At 37.1% G+C, this 14049-nt stretch overlaps 1 protein-coding gene across 1 annotated transcript; it reads left to right on the forward strand.

The window, feature by feature from the left end:
* The first annotated feature begins 6544 nt into the window (after window positions 1-6544).
* LOC126366319 (uncharacterized) lies at window positions 6545-11830 on the forward strand. The gene is made up of 3 exons (XM_050009428.1): window positions 6545-7123; window positions 8866-9046; window positions 10056-11830. The coding sequence occupies exons 1-3, from the start codon at window positions 6751-6753 to the stop codon at window positions 10411-10413; spliced, it is 912 nt and encodes a 303-aa protein (XP_049865385.1). The 5' UTR covers window positions 6545-6750; the 3' UTR covers window positions 10414-11830.
* Window positions 11831-14049: the final 2219 nt, after the last annotated feature.

The raw sequence follows: 14049 nt of genomic DNA on the forward strand, positions 1-14049 counted from the left end.
GTTTGGTAAGTTTTTATAAAAAACCGTAGCAGAGGCGGTCCGCTAAGGACCCGCGCGGCGGGCAAGATGCCTGGCCAGCCGGCAAAGCGGAAGTATTCGGCAACAAAAGGAGGCAAGCAGCAGCCCCAGTCTCGGGATGAACCAGGTGAGGTTGTTGAGCCCGAGTCTTCTGACTCGGACGTTACCGACCCGCCAAGGATCATGGACACGGAGATTGAAGAAGACAAATATGCTCCATACCGAGTGACTGATTACAGTCGCCGGTATCCAGAAGATAGTGCAGCAGGTTATGAATTTGTTGTATTTATCGAAAGTAGCACTGAACAACCGATTGGGACACGAGATATGATGAATTTAAGCACTTGTTTCACCAGAGTAGTCAAAGGCATTAAATATCTCAAAAAAATAAATAAATTTAAAATTGGCGTAGTCTTTGATCGCCCAAATTTAGCAAATGCTTTTTTGGATAACTCTACATTCTTGAGAGACCAAAATTTAAAAGCGACGATACCTGCTGGTACCACTGAAATGACTGGCGTTATCAACTCAGTGCCTACCAGTATGACAAACAAAAAAATATTTAACGAACTGGGTCTAGGTACAAATTGTAAAAAAGTAATCTGTGTACGACGAATTATGAGAAGGGAGAAAGTTGGTGAGTCGTTCCAACTACAACCCACCCAATCGGTCGCAATTACATTTTCAGCGTCGACTTCTTTGCCAGACTATGTTTTTATTAAAATGTGGAGGTTCCCTGTTTTACCCTACATCCCCCCGGTAAAACAGTGTTTCAGATGTTTAAGATATGGTCATTTGGGAAAATTCTGTAAAAACTCTGAAAGATGTTCAATTTGTGGTGACCAGCACAATTTTAAATCGTGCACCTCTTCATCAGACAAAGCTATCTGTGTCCACTGTCAGGGAAATCACTTGTCTATTTCGGGGCAATGTCCTATAAAGAAACAAAAAATAATTGAAAATAAAAATAAAGTTATGCCAACACCTTTTTCAGATTTATTCAGCAATAAAAACAAACACTTTCCATCACTCAGCAAAACAGAAAATAGTCAGGAATTAATAAATTTAATTCTATCTAATAAAAACGCATTAACTTTGCTCACAGAATCTATAATAAAAGTTATTACATTAAACAAAGTAAACAACACAAGTATTAGCTCTCAAATGATAACAGACACAATAAAAGAAACTATTCAGCATAAAAATAAAAATTCTTCAAATTCTCAGCCCAAACAATAAATATAATGCAGTGGAACGCACAGAGTTTGTTAAGTAATAGACATGAATTTGAAAAATTTCTCTTTGATAATAAAATACATATATCTATTATTAGTGAAACTTGGTTTAAATCTTGTACAATTTTTAATATTAAAGGGTACTCCACTGTCCGTAATGATTGCGGCAATGACCACAATGGAGTAGCCATTCTAATTCATAAAAGTCTAGTATTTCGTAAATTAGACACTTTCTTTGATGACTCACTACAAAACGTTGTAGTTCAGGTTCAAATTGATCAAAAATACATATCTATCGCTAGTTTTTACAGTCCAGGTAATTGTAACCCTACCTTTAATAAAGGTAGATTTGACAATTTGATTCGTAGTATTCCAAAACCGTTGATTATAGCAGGCGATTTCAATGCACATCACACCATTTGGGGGTGTGGTAGTATTGATACACGAGGCAGAAGCGTCTTGGACTCCATGGATGAGAATGACTTGGTTCTCTTGAATGACGGACGTGCAACGACAACAGGTACCCTTAGTTGGCGGCCAAATGGCCTTGATTTAACATTGGTCTCCTCATCACTGGCCTTGTCATGTGAATGGCAGGTCATGTCAGATCCCTTAGGTGGTAGCTATCATCTACCCACTTTGACGAAGTATTGTTTTACATCTTCTCCTTCAGTTGCTACAGACTCTTCGGCGAACATCCCGCCTCACGCCAACCTGAAAATGGTAGATTGGGAGCTATATGAGAAACGTGTAAATGAGTTGTTATCCGAATTTCAAATTGATGTTTGTAATTTAATTGAGAGCTATAACAATTTCTGCAATATCATCATTTCTACTATAAATGAATGTGTAGTATGTTCAAGGTCTGGCAGTACTACCAAAGTTATTTCACCCTCAACTTCTCATAATAATAAACATAGAACTAAAAATCGAATCCCTCTAATCTGGTGGAACGAAAAATGTACTAAAACTGTAAATAATTGTAAACAAGCATATTTAGAATTTAAATTAAATCCTTGTGTCGATACTTTTATTAACTTCAAGCGAGCGCAAGCCCTTAAAAAACGCACATTAAAGCAGGAACGTAAATCGTCATGGGAAAATTTTTGTATATCTATTTCCAGACTAACACCAATGAAACTAATTTGGTCTAAAACTAGGAAATTTAATAAAACCTTTTCAACACACAGTGAGTTTTCTAGTCAAGCCTGGGTATTTCAGTTTTTGCGCAAGTATACTCCTGACACAGCTGAAAAATTGTCTGACAACAATCACTTTAATATATTATTAAGTTCCACGAATTCTTTTCTGGCAACAGTCTTTTCTATTGAAGAATTAAAATCAGCCTTAAGATCTCGTAAGGATACAGCATGTGGCCTGGATTGGGTGTCATACAAAATGCTTAAATTACTAAATCCATCCAGTATGTTATTATTCCTGAATTTACTAAATTATCTGTGGCAAAACGGCTTAATCCCTGAACAATGGAAGACAGATTGTATAGTGCCTATTTTAAAACCAGGAAAGGATAGTAGCCATGCTGATTCATATCGTCCTATAACACTAAGTTCTTGTGTTGGTAAAATAGCTGAACAACTGATTAAACAGCGTTTGGAATTCTTCATTGAAAGCAATAGTATCTTACCAGCTAATCAATTTGGCTTTCGTCGAGGGCGGTCGGCGCGGGAAAGCCTGAGTCACTTTTGTCTGGATGTCCGTGATGCTCTGTCTCGTGATCAGATTTTGGGTTGTATTTTCTTCGATGTTATTGGCGCTTTTAATAATGTTAATTTGGATATTTTAACAACTGTTCTGTCTTCATTGCAGCTGCCTGGAAAAATAATTAATTGGATATTTAATTTCTTGCATGGTCGAAAAATCTTTATTAAACATGATAATCAGTTAATTGGTCCTAGAAATTCCTTCAAAGGAGTATCTCAAGGTGGGATTTTAAGCCCATTGTTGTTCATACTGTATATTCATAAATTAAATTTAGTTTTAGGCAGTGAAACTCAAAATTTACAATTTGCTGATGACTTGGCTGTATATTGTTCTGGTACTGAGTTGCCTGATATTCTAGGGAAACTTAATGCTGCTCTCTTAAACTTGCAGACTTATTTTGAAAGTCTTGGTTTAGAGATCAGCACTGACAAAAGTAAAGTAGTTATCTTTTCTAAAAAAATGGTTAAAACGTCAAGTGTTAAACTTTATTATAATAATAGATTGCTGCCTGTTGTGAATACAGTTAAGTTTTTGGGTGTTTTATTTCAGCATAATTTTAAGTTTGAAAAATATGTCGATTGCTTAACAACTCGTGCATCCAAATCCTGTAATATATTAAAATCTTTAACTGGTACCTATTGGGGTGCAGATCCCAAAATTTTATTGATTCTTTATAAATCTATTGTAAGGAGTCATTTTGAATATGCTTTTTTTTGCTTTTCTAGTGTAAATAAATTTGTTGAAAAATTAGAAAAGATTCAGAATCGTTGTTTGCGAATTATTCTTGGTGCAATGTGCTCCACCCCCATCATATCGATGCAGGTGGAATGTAATGTACCTCCTTTGTTAAGCAGGTTCAAATATCTCATCTTTAAGTTTCTATTGAAAATTTCTTCTATTAAAAATCATCCTTTGCTTCTGAAGTTGCAGTCTTCTTCCTCAAGAATTAGTAGCTCATATTTTGGTTCCCTTGGGCAGCTTCTGCCTGAAATTATAAATTTACAAAAAGATTTTAATTTGTATTCAAGTTCTTTATGGCCTTGCTATGAGAACTCTTTTGATTCTAAATTCTTTCCAATGAAAATTGATATAAATTCATCTTTGAAATGTAAGGAAGAGGTATATTCTTTTTTGAATGGTTGGTCTGATCATCATCAGGTTTATACTGACGGTGCCAAAAATAGCAAATCTGTTTCTGCTGCAATTTATGATGCCCATGCTAAGGGGGGACATGGGTATAAACTGCCTTCATTTGTCAGTAGCTATACAGCTGAATGTTTGGCTATTCTAATAGCTTTAGATTATATTGAGTCTCAGGATGGCAACAAGTGGCTAATAGTTTCAGATTGTATGAGTGTTCTTCAAGCTCTTAATAATCCCAACCTTACTAGTAATACCAACTACATAATCTATGACATAAGGGAAAAATATAAAAATCTGTCAATAAACAATAAAAATATAATATTGACTTGGACACCGTCACACATTGGTGTGGTTGGTAATGAGCAAGCAGACTTTCTTGCCAGATCCATAACAAATAGTTCCCAGTCTCACCCCATTAAAAATGTTTTAGTTCCTGATTCTGACATCGTAGCTATTGTCAGGACAAAGTTGAAAAATGAATTTAATGAAACATGGCAGGAAATTATTCAAACTAAAGGCAAATGGTATGCCGAAATTAATAATAGTTTATCAACACCATGGTTTACAAAAGGTACTCTGTACCCCGGTAGAAAATTTTATACAATTATATGTCGTCTTAGACTAGGACATTGCCGTTTTAATGCCCACTTAAATAGAATCAAAATTCTCACATCACCTACTTGTGATTTCTGTAACTCTGCTGATCAGACTTTGCAACATCTTTTCTTTGATTGCAGTAGTTTCACTCTTCCCAGATTGCTTCTCATAGACCGCCTCCTGAACATATATCGTACAGCTGAAGAAATCCCGCTCTCCCTTCAGCAACTTCTCAAAAACAGGGACTGTTATAAGCCCCTCTATGAATTTGTTTTAGCAACTTTTGGAGATATTTGATTGTCTAAACATTCTTTCTTTCTTTTTGATTATTGCTTTGAAGTACCTTGAATTTGAATATATTTGTGTTCTTTTTTACGTTTTGACTTTCTTTTCTTTTGTGTAGGTATCTTTTGTTTTTGTTTCAATGTTGTGTTGACAGATGTCAACCGACATACGTTTTGTTTTGTTTTAGTGTTTTAGTCTTGGATTTTACCCTTCGCCTTTCTTGATTACTTGTAGTTGTTATTGATTTATGATTTTGTGACTTGGCTTCGGCCTTAATTTTCAAAACAAACTAAGACTTGGCTTCGGCCTTAATTTGGAAAACAAACTAAGACTTGGCTTCGGCCTTAATTTTGAAAACAAACTAAGACTTGGCTTCGGCCTTAATTTTGAAGACAAACTAAGACTTGGCTTCGGCCTTAATTTTGAAAACAATATAAGACTTGGCTTCGGCCTTAATTTGAAAACAATATAAGACTTGGCTTCGGCCTTAATTTTGAAAACAATAAAAGACTTGGCTTCGGCCTTAATTTGAAAACAATATAAGACTTGGCTCCGGCCTTAACTTTGAAAACAAACTAAGACTTGGCTTCGGCCTTAATTTGAAAATAATATAAGACTTGGCTTCGGCCTTAATTTTTAAAACAAACTAAGACATGGCTTCGGCCTTAATTCTGAAATCAAACTAAGAATTGGCTTCGGCCTTAATTTTGTAAAAATACGCCAGACTTGGTTTAAACCTTCTATGAATTTTATAACTAAAAATATATAAATAAATATAACACATGACTTGGCTGTATGGGCTATGATCCCTTTGCCTGTCCTACGGACAAAATAACCAAAAAAAAAAAAAAAAGTAATCGATTCATTTAGGTTTGAAAACAGTTTCCATGTCATATGTGTAACGTAGATGTATTTATGTTCTATGTATGGATTAACAAATATGAAATATAATAGACAAACATCTCGTTTCTCAACAACATTGGAACCTATAGTGTACCTGTGTACCTAAGCAAATTCTCAAAAATAAAACATAATTATAAATAACAATAGTCTAGTCCTGTAATCGATTGTACATCACTGGTTAAAAAAAAACAAAACGTCACGTCGACTGTCAAACTGTCATCTGTCAAGCGAACAGAGGCTTTTTGGCGGGAGGCGGGAACGGGACAGTTGCTTTCTTCATTGAATAATCTAAATAATTAATACGAAGTGGTGTTTTGTGGTTAATGATCGCATTAAGTTAGTCGGAAGACATTCGCGAGTGTTATTATATTGGAGTATTCAATAAACAAAGTGTATCTGCCTATTTTCGCTTCGTGTCAGGAAGCCGCTTCATAACTCAAAAGTTTATGCGGACTTTTGAATTAATTCGTTTGGGGTTCGGAGTAGGAGTCTACTCCGAGGGTGGGGGCTTAGGTTTCATCATCATCACCTTTCATCATTTCATTAATCATCAAGAAAAAAAATACGTCAGACATGGCTGTATGGGCATAGTTCCCTTTGCCTTACCCTTCGGGGAAAACCAAACCAACCAACCATCAAGCGAACAGAGCTCAAGCGAGAGCGAGTCGTTCGATTTTGTCATGAATTAATTTGTGGTTTTCCTTATGATTTTTCCTTGATTAGAACTTCATTTACCCCACTGATAATAAGTAAACCCATTCTTACAAAATATGATATAAACTTAATATTTTACTTGCAAGAAGTGGTCGTTTTTGTTTATTAACTTTTTAGAAGTTTCAATTTCATCATGATCTTACGTTGCGGTTTGTTGTTGATGGTGTTGGCTTTTGTGCGGACTACGGAGTACTCGTACGACTATGGATTAGATAATATGGTTACTGAGGTAGAGCGGCGATATTCTTACTGGCCATCAGTTCATAATGCGTTGTTGAAGCTGCGTAAACGCGAGGTGAAGGGTGATGCTGGGTTAAGCGAAGGCGGGGAGGTTGCGCCAGTGGCGAGCAACCAGCCGACGGTTGCAGCTCCTGCGGCCAGTTCACCTGCTGCCGGTGCCCCCATAGCCGCGGCAGCTCCTGCAGTCCCGGCCGCCCCCGCCGCCCCAACCTCCGACGGAAACGTTGCACCAAAGCCACTGCCAGCCAAGCCGGAATTGCCAAAGCGTAAGAATCTTCATACCTTCTTATCTTTTGAACTAAATTAAGTTGTGTAGGTACTTATTCTTATTCGAAATTTTACTGGTTGATCACCAAATGTCACTGTTGGACAATAGATGTATCTAAGAGTATTCTACACAGTGTTTGTCTGTTAGTGTAGGCACAAGACAATACTTGATCTAATGCTGCCTGTAGTGCATATTAAAAGTAATTAATATTGTTGGTACTGGAACAAAATATTTAATTTTGGTACTAAAATGTATTTGTTCAATTCGGAAAATGTATCCTCAATCATTTCTAGTAGGCAGGTATAAATATGATAGTGATCATGAGATTTAATAGTTACATCCATTAGTCATCAAAATAATTGCAGTAGTAGATTACAAACTGGTTCGAGGATGTAATGTATTTACACGTCACATCACATCACATTGTAATTTGTTGTGTCTTAGCTTCTTACAATGTAAAATTATTTAAACACAATAATACATATACCTATATTGTTTTTTTTTATTCCCTTTTGTGTGCAATCTATCACCCTTGGACAATAAGCCATTCCTCTGGTATATGGGTATTATTCCTTTTAGGTGAGTGATCAGTGTTGCTTCCTTAGTTGTTTGGGCCTTAGTTGGCTACATCCTGCAGCCCATGAACGGCCTGGTCAGAATATTAGGATGGGTTGTTATTCTATTGCCGTAGGAGCAGCTTACATTTTTAACTCTTTATTTACTTCACATACACACACACACACACACATTGGTACTATACATTTGTCATGTAAAGTTAAGTCTTTTGTAAATATTTCCTTTAATTCGGTGCAATAAAGTTGTTCGGTTGAATGCTACTGAACATGTGATTGAATGGGTAGTGCATGAGATGTTTTTATGCGTATACTGTTGGAATTCCCAGCTCTTTGTGTAATCTACTATTGGTATGGTACCATGGAGGGAACACAATAATAATATAATGCAAATAAAAATATACATTTATTGAATTTAATTTAGCAGGTACCTATTTCTTAATTTAAATATCCATTTAAACTTTTAACATTAAAAACATTTAAACATTTGTAATTTAACCATTTCTTAGTGAGACTGATCCTGCAATCAAATTGCTTATGCAATTTTGTAAGACATTGCATTCATCCCAATGTTCTGTTTATTGTTATCTTAGGGCACAGGCCTCCCCTCAACCAAAAGGGGTATGCAGTGTACTCCATGCTGCTCAGGGTTGTTAGAGCTGTAAATAATACATATATGAAGTTTCATAAAAAAAAATCTGTCATAGTCTTATGTAGAGAAATGCAGAGTGAAAACCATACAAATTCTTTCAGCGGTTTTGGAAATTAAAAAACCCACTCCTCATCTGCTATTTTTCAGTCCTATGTAATAGAGGCCTATTGCCATTAATTGGGCAAAAATCCTTGAAACCAAGTAATATCAATTATCTATTTATGAACATGAACTCTAAAGTCCAATTCAGTGGTTATTATGATGTAAGTCACCTTCTCCAAACAAGGCTATCACTGACAACCATTGCATCATTCGTAATAAATAATAATAGTCAAATTGACGAAGCTTGTGCGGATTTTATTATGTATGATTCCAATATGCTTTCCCTTTTTTTTAAATAATGATGGTACTGACGAAGCCTGTGGTGGATTTACATTCTGTTTATTGTTATCTTATTGAAATATATTTGAGAAATCAATAAAAAAAAATCAAATTCCTAACAATACATCATTTCAGTTCCAGTGACAAACGACACAGCTGAGAATCACGTGACTACAAATAATGAGTCAAGTCAAACTGCAATACCTCAAGCAAAACCAAAGCAGCTGGACTTGAAGGACTCTCGAGTAGTTATGAGAGGTCTCATTGTCTTCGGAGGCTTTCTGTTGCTGGCCGTTGCATATTACATATTCTACAGGTAAGAATCTATTCATATGCAAATTGGTATTTGTGTGTTTTGCTAAATATACAGTTTTTTTTTTGCAGTCCTTGCTTTTGAGTGTAACATAACATAACATCATGTGCATCCCCAAAAGGGTATGCCGACTGTATACAATCCATCCATTCCTCGCAGTTATATTAAGTCCTATGTAATAGGGGATGAGCCTAGAATCTTGGAAACCATGTAATATCGATTATCTATAATCCAGACATTAATTCAAACACATAAAGTCGACTTTAGTGGTTTAAACGCCAAGCTGGGTTTCGAACTCGTGAAACTGCGATATAAGTCACGCGGACGCGTTGTATACGAATAAAAAAAAACCTAGTAAGTAACTCAAAAAACCGGAAAGAACGGCGTGAAAGAGATGAGGCCTATACCCAACAGTGGGTGGATACAGGCTGAGTAGATAGATAGACTAGTAACTATAGCAATAAATACACATAGTTTTTATGGCAACAATTCGGGAGTCCATCGAGGGAAGCCAGTCTCTATCTGACTACTGATATCTGAATCAATTGGCGCATCATCAACAGCCGTATGACGCCCACTGCTGGGCATAGGCCTCCCCCAAGGATCTCCACAACGATCGGTCCTGCGCTGCCCGCATCCAGCGGCTTCCCGCGACCTTCACCAGATCATCGGTCTACCTTGTAGCGGGCCTACCCACTGAGCGTCGTCCGACACGTGGTCGCCACTCCAGAACCTTTCCGCCCCATCGGCCATCGGTTCTCCTCGCTATGTGTCCTGCCACTTCAGCTTTGCAATTCTCCGAGCTATGTCGGTGACTTTAGTTCTCCTGCGGATCTCCTCATTTCTGATTCGATCGAGCAGGGAAATACCGAGCATAGCTCTCTCCATTGCCCGCTGAGCGACACCGAGACTCATAGTAAGCGGCCACGTGTCAAATCAATTGGCGCAATCATTATAAATACAAAAAGAACCCAAAGGCAACAATTTCATGTGCTTTGTTGACATGTTTCAGGAGAAAGGGAAATAAAAACGATGCAGGCAACACACACAATTCGATTGACGCTAATCAGTTCCGCTACGGCGTCCTGCAGTCGGAGGACCGGAGAGACAACCTGGAGTTATCCCGAGTACCCCTCACGATGGAGTCTGACGACGACGAGGACGAAGACCTGGAAATATTTGACTTAGAACAGAAAAAGAAGTCCCTATCGTATGTAAACTTACAAACTAATGACGAAGACATTGTCTTTCACAACTCTACACATAATGGTAGAGACAATGACAAAGACAACCTGCTGTTAGACATAGAAGATGCATCTACAGATACCTTGATAAATTGGAGTAATAATGGTAATAAGTCAATATTATAATTCCAGCTTAGATAGGACATGGCTCGTACAAAGCAAATGGTATATTTTTATTGACATTCAAAAGAGTGGACACAACTATTATGACATAGGTTATAGATTGGCTTCGTGGAGTCATCACTTATTTACTTGATAGTATTTTATAATTGCTGACATTAAATTTTCAATGCAATATTCCAGTTCATAATTAGCTAACGGGTGGATCTTCGAGACACCAGTCAATCTCATTACCGTTAACGCAAAAATATCCTAGAAGAATATCCAAAAAGACTTTATGCAAATATCCAGTTAGATCTTAAGAAACTAATTGGATATTTGCAGAGACAAAAGATTTTAGGATATTTTTGCGTTCACCGTAATGATACTACCCTAATGTGGATATTCTCCATAACCATTCGTTTACTTCCAAATCTGATTAACGTCATTGTAGTTGAAGAGTCACTGTAACTGGGACTGTAATGGAACCTGGAACCTGACAGAGGGCAGCAGTAACTGTCAGTACTATTCAGAAGCTCCGCCTTGGACAGGAGTTCTAGTACGGCTTTGAAATAGACTACTCTGGGCTATCCCACTTGCGTCAGACAGAGTACTGCGAGGCGGAAGATAAGAGGGAAACCACTGCCCTATTTTCCCTAAAAAAAGTAGCATGGAGAATGCTACACCGACAAGAGCGTGGCTCTTAAATTAGTGATGTGTTGAAGAATCTTTTGAAACATTAATTTAGATTCTGAACTGCATTTCAACTTCCTTAGTGTTCCTAACTGGTTATGAAGATAATTAAAACTACTTAGACGATGACGCAATTGTATGAAAACTAGTGTATTCATACAGACGTCATCTATTGATCTGCTATTTCATACGCATTTCGCACCTCTACATGTTTATCACGCAATGTATTAGTCACACTGTGTTTAAATCCGTGATGGTGCACTTAGCTTCTGCTACAAGGTTATTTAGCCTCCACTCATAGCATGTTATCTCGGCTCTGAGCACACAATGAAAACTGACCTTCAAACCCGAGTGCTATGACCGATTCATAGCACAATATACCTAATATTTTTTTTAAACATTCTTATGATCTGCCGAGTGATTATTTACGTTTCCAATAATGTTTTGAGTAGGTACTTTCTCAGCAGATTCATTGAGAAGCAACTTGTTTATATTAACTTTTATGGTAATCTTATAAGTTTTTTAATGGAATACTTAATAGAGATAGACCAAACAGTGATTTATTTTATAATTATCATTTACATAGCATTTAAGTACTTAATGTACGTTATTTTTGTATTTTTGCGATGTTTATGGAAAATGAGGTACTTTTCAGGCCATGTCCCCAAAAAATAAACTTTATAACCTATTTTCTCATTGCTCGGGTACATAATTATTCAAAAATGTAATGGCAGAGGCATATATAAAAACATAACATTATATTACTACCTGCGAGTATATCGCGTCTCTACTTTGATGTGAGATGTGCCTGGGTGGCTGGGTGGCTTCGCCCGCGACGGGGAGACATCTTCGGGGCAGAGCCCCCTCGATGTGGTGGCGCTCGCCGCCCGCAGAAGCGGGGTGCACGGGAGTGGGACACGGCGGGCGATGGTCGCCTAACCGTGAGCCCTATGTGTCAGTCCGTCGGCCCATCGGGTGGTTCCCCGTTGGGGTAGGCCCAGTGAGCGCCCGTCAGCTAGTGGTGGTGTCAGGTCCGGTGTGTAGGTACTCCGTCGCTGGGGCAGCTGGCGTCAGTCGGGCTGGGAGGGGGGGGGGGGGGGGAGGACTGTTTCCACTGCCACTGGAAACGTCACTCATCTGCAGGGGTGGATCCTAACTACTCGCCTGGGTGGAATAACAAGGGTCATAATTTATACCCAAAACCAAAGATAAAAGAAGCATTATGTCTGTTATCTATGAAATTAGAAGGTTTAACGAAGGCAACATTGTACAGCGCACTCTATATTTTTTTTATGTGGCCTGGATAGTCCCTCATTTTAGTACGGTCACGAGTACTAATATGTATACAGTTTGAAACCATGTCACATTATCATTTTTGGCAAATTAAACCGTAAGTTTTATTAAATGTCAAATATGATAGTGCGACAGGGTTCTAAAGTGGGTACATGATTTTTCTCATGACTGTACCTAACTAGTCTGTAATAGTTTCAGGTCAGGCGATAGTGGATACTAGGTTTGATTAGACTATTCCAAGGATTTGATTGAATTTAAGTTATTCAAAAGTATTGCTTTGTTTTAATATCTTAGTCCAGATTTTTTCTGTCCTTTTGAATCTGTAGACCTACTTAATGATCAAGTTATGGCATTTGCTACATTTGATTAATGTTATAATTGTAATTTGCTGGCATTTTTGAAAGTTTAGTTTTTGTAATCAATATTAAAATTGTAATTGGTGCTGATTCCCGTACACAATATCTAATTTTAAGTTATACCTGTCACTTTCTTATCCGCTTAAAAAGAAAGGGACGGGTAAACGTCAGGTATAAAATTTATGGAACAAACGTCAATTTTATTTTAGGCAGAAATTAAAAAACCCTTCCAAAATTTTATATTGGCCAATAACCCGACAGAATTATGTTGACAGCACACGTCACATGGGTTGCATATATAAGCGAGATGCCTATTTTATCCGCCCGGGTTATTTATTTATTTTACAATTAACATTTGACAATCATCTGTCCCTTTCCTTTTCGGCGGATAAGAAAATGACAGGTATAACTTAAAATAAAATTAGGGGGTGTCTGTAGGAATCGGGGCCATTGTAATTATTAAAATTAACGCACTATGTTATGTGATTGAAGTGCATAAAATCTAAACTTAATTAGTCGTCGAAAATCTATATTTTTGGAGTATAAAAAGTGCCATTTTTATCAAAAATCATATTAAGAACTTGCTTAAGGAATTGCTACCTATGTTTTTTTTTGCAATATGTACTTTATCTGTGCCTGGTAGTGGGGTGTAGAGGCTGTTCATGTATGTACGATAAATATTAAGGCCTATTTTTATTTAATTAAGAAACTAAAATTAAAAGCAGATGGCTTTCAGTGACTAGGTTCTTGAGCAAATGAGCACTGCTTTTGTGCGACATCTAATGTGTTAGTTATGTGTTTTTTTATGTTTATTTATCTAACGATAATCTCACATAATTTGGCCTCATATTGTTATGAAGTTTTCATAGTAGGTACCTATTGCCTAGATAAAACTCTGCTAAGACTTATGAAGTAATGAAATGTTTTAGACCCACAATCTCTTGCCTAGATTGATTGATTGACTAGAATTGACATTAATTGAATTTCAAATTCAGACATCTATAGAAACATGAAAGGTAAAAACACTAAATCTATAACCTAATACACTTTCAAAGGGAAAATTAAATCGAAAAATATTCTGACTCAAATGGGACTTGTACCCGCAGCTTTTCTCAAGCCTAACTATAGACTTATCGGTCGAAGTAATATTAATAATCAATATTCTAGATAGATGTCTCTGGCGTCGGCTTAATGACGGTACATAGATCGAAAGAATTTTGTATGGACAGGAGGAGGACCCGGTGGTGTAATATCCCTCATTCAGCGCTTATCGCTATCGACCCACTAGTGTCGATGAATTCTTTCAAATATTTTTCCTCTC

Source organism: Pectinophora gossypiella, chromosome 4 (genome assembly GCF_024362695.1).
Source record: "Pectinophora gossypiella chromosome 4, ilPecGoss1.1, whole genome shotgun sequence".
Classification (NCBI taxonomy): Eukaryota; Metazoa; Arthropoda; class Insecta; order Lepidoptera; family Gelechiidae; genus Pectinophora; species Pectinophora gossypiella.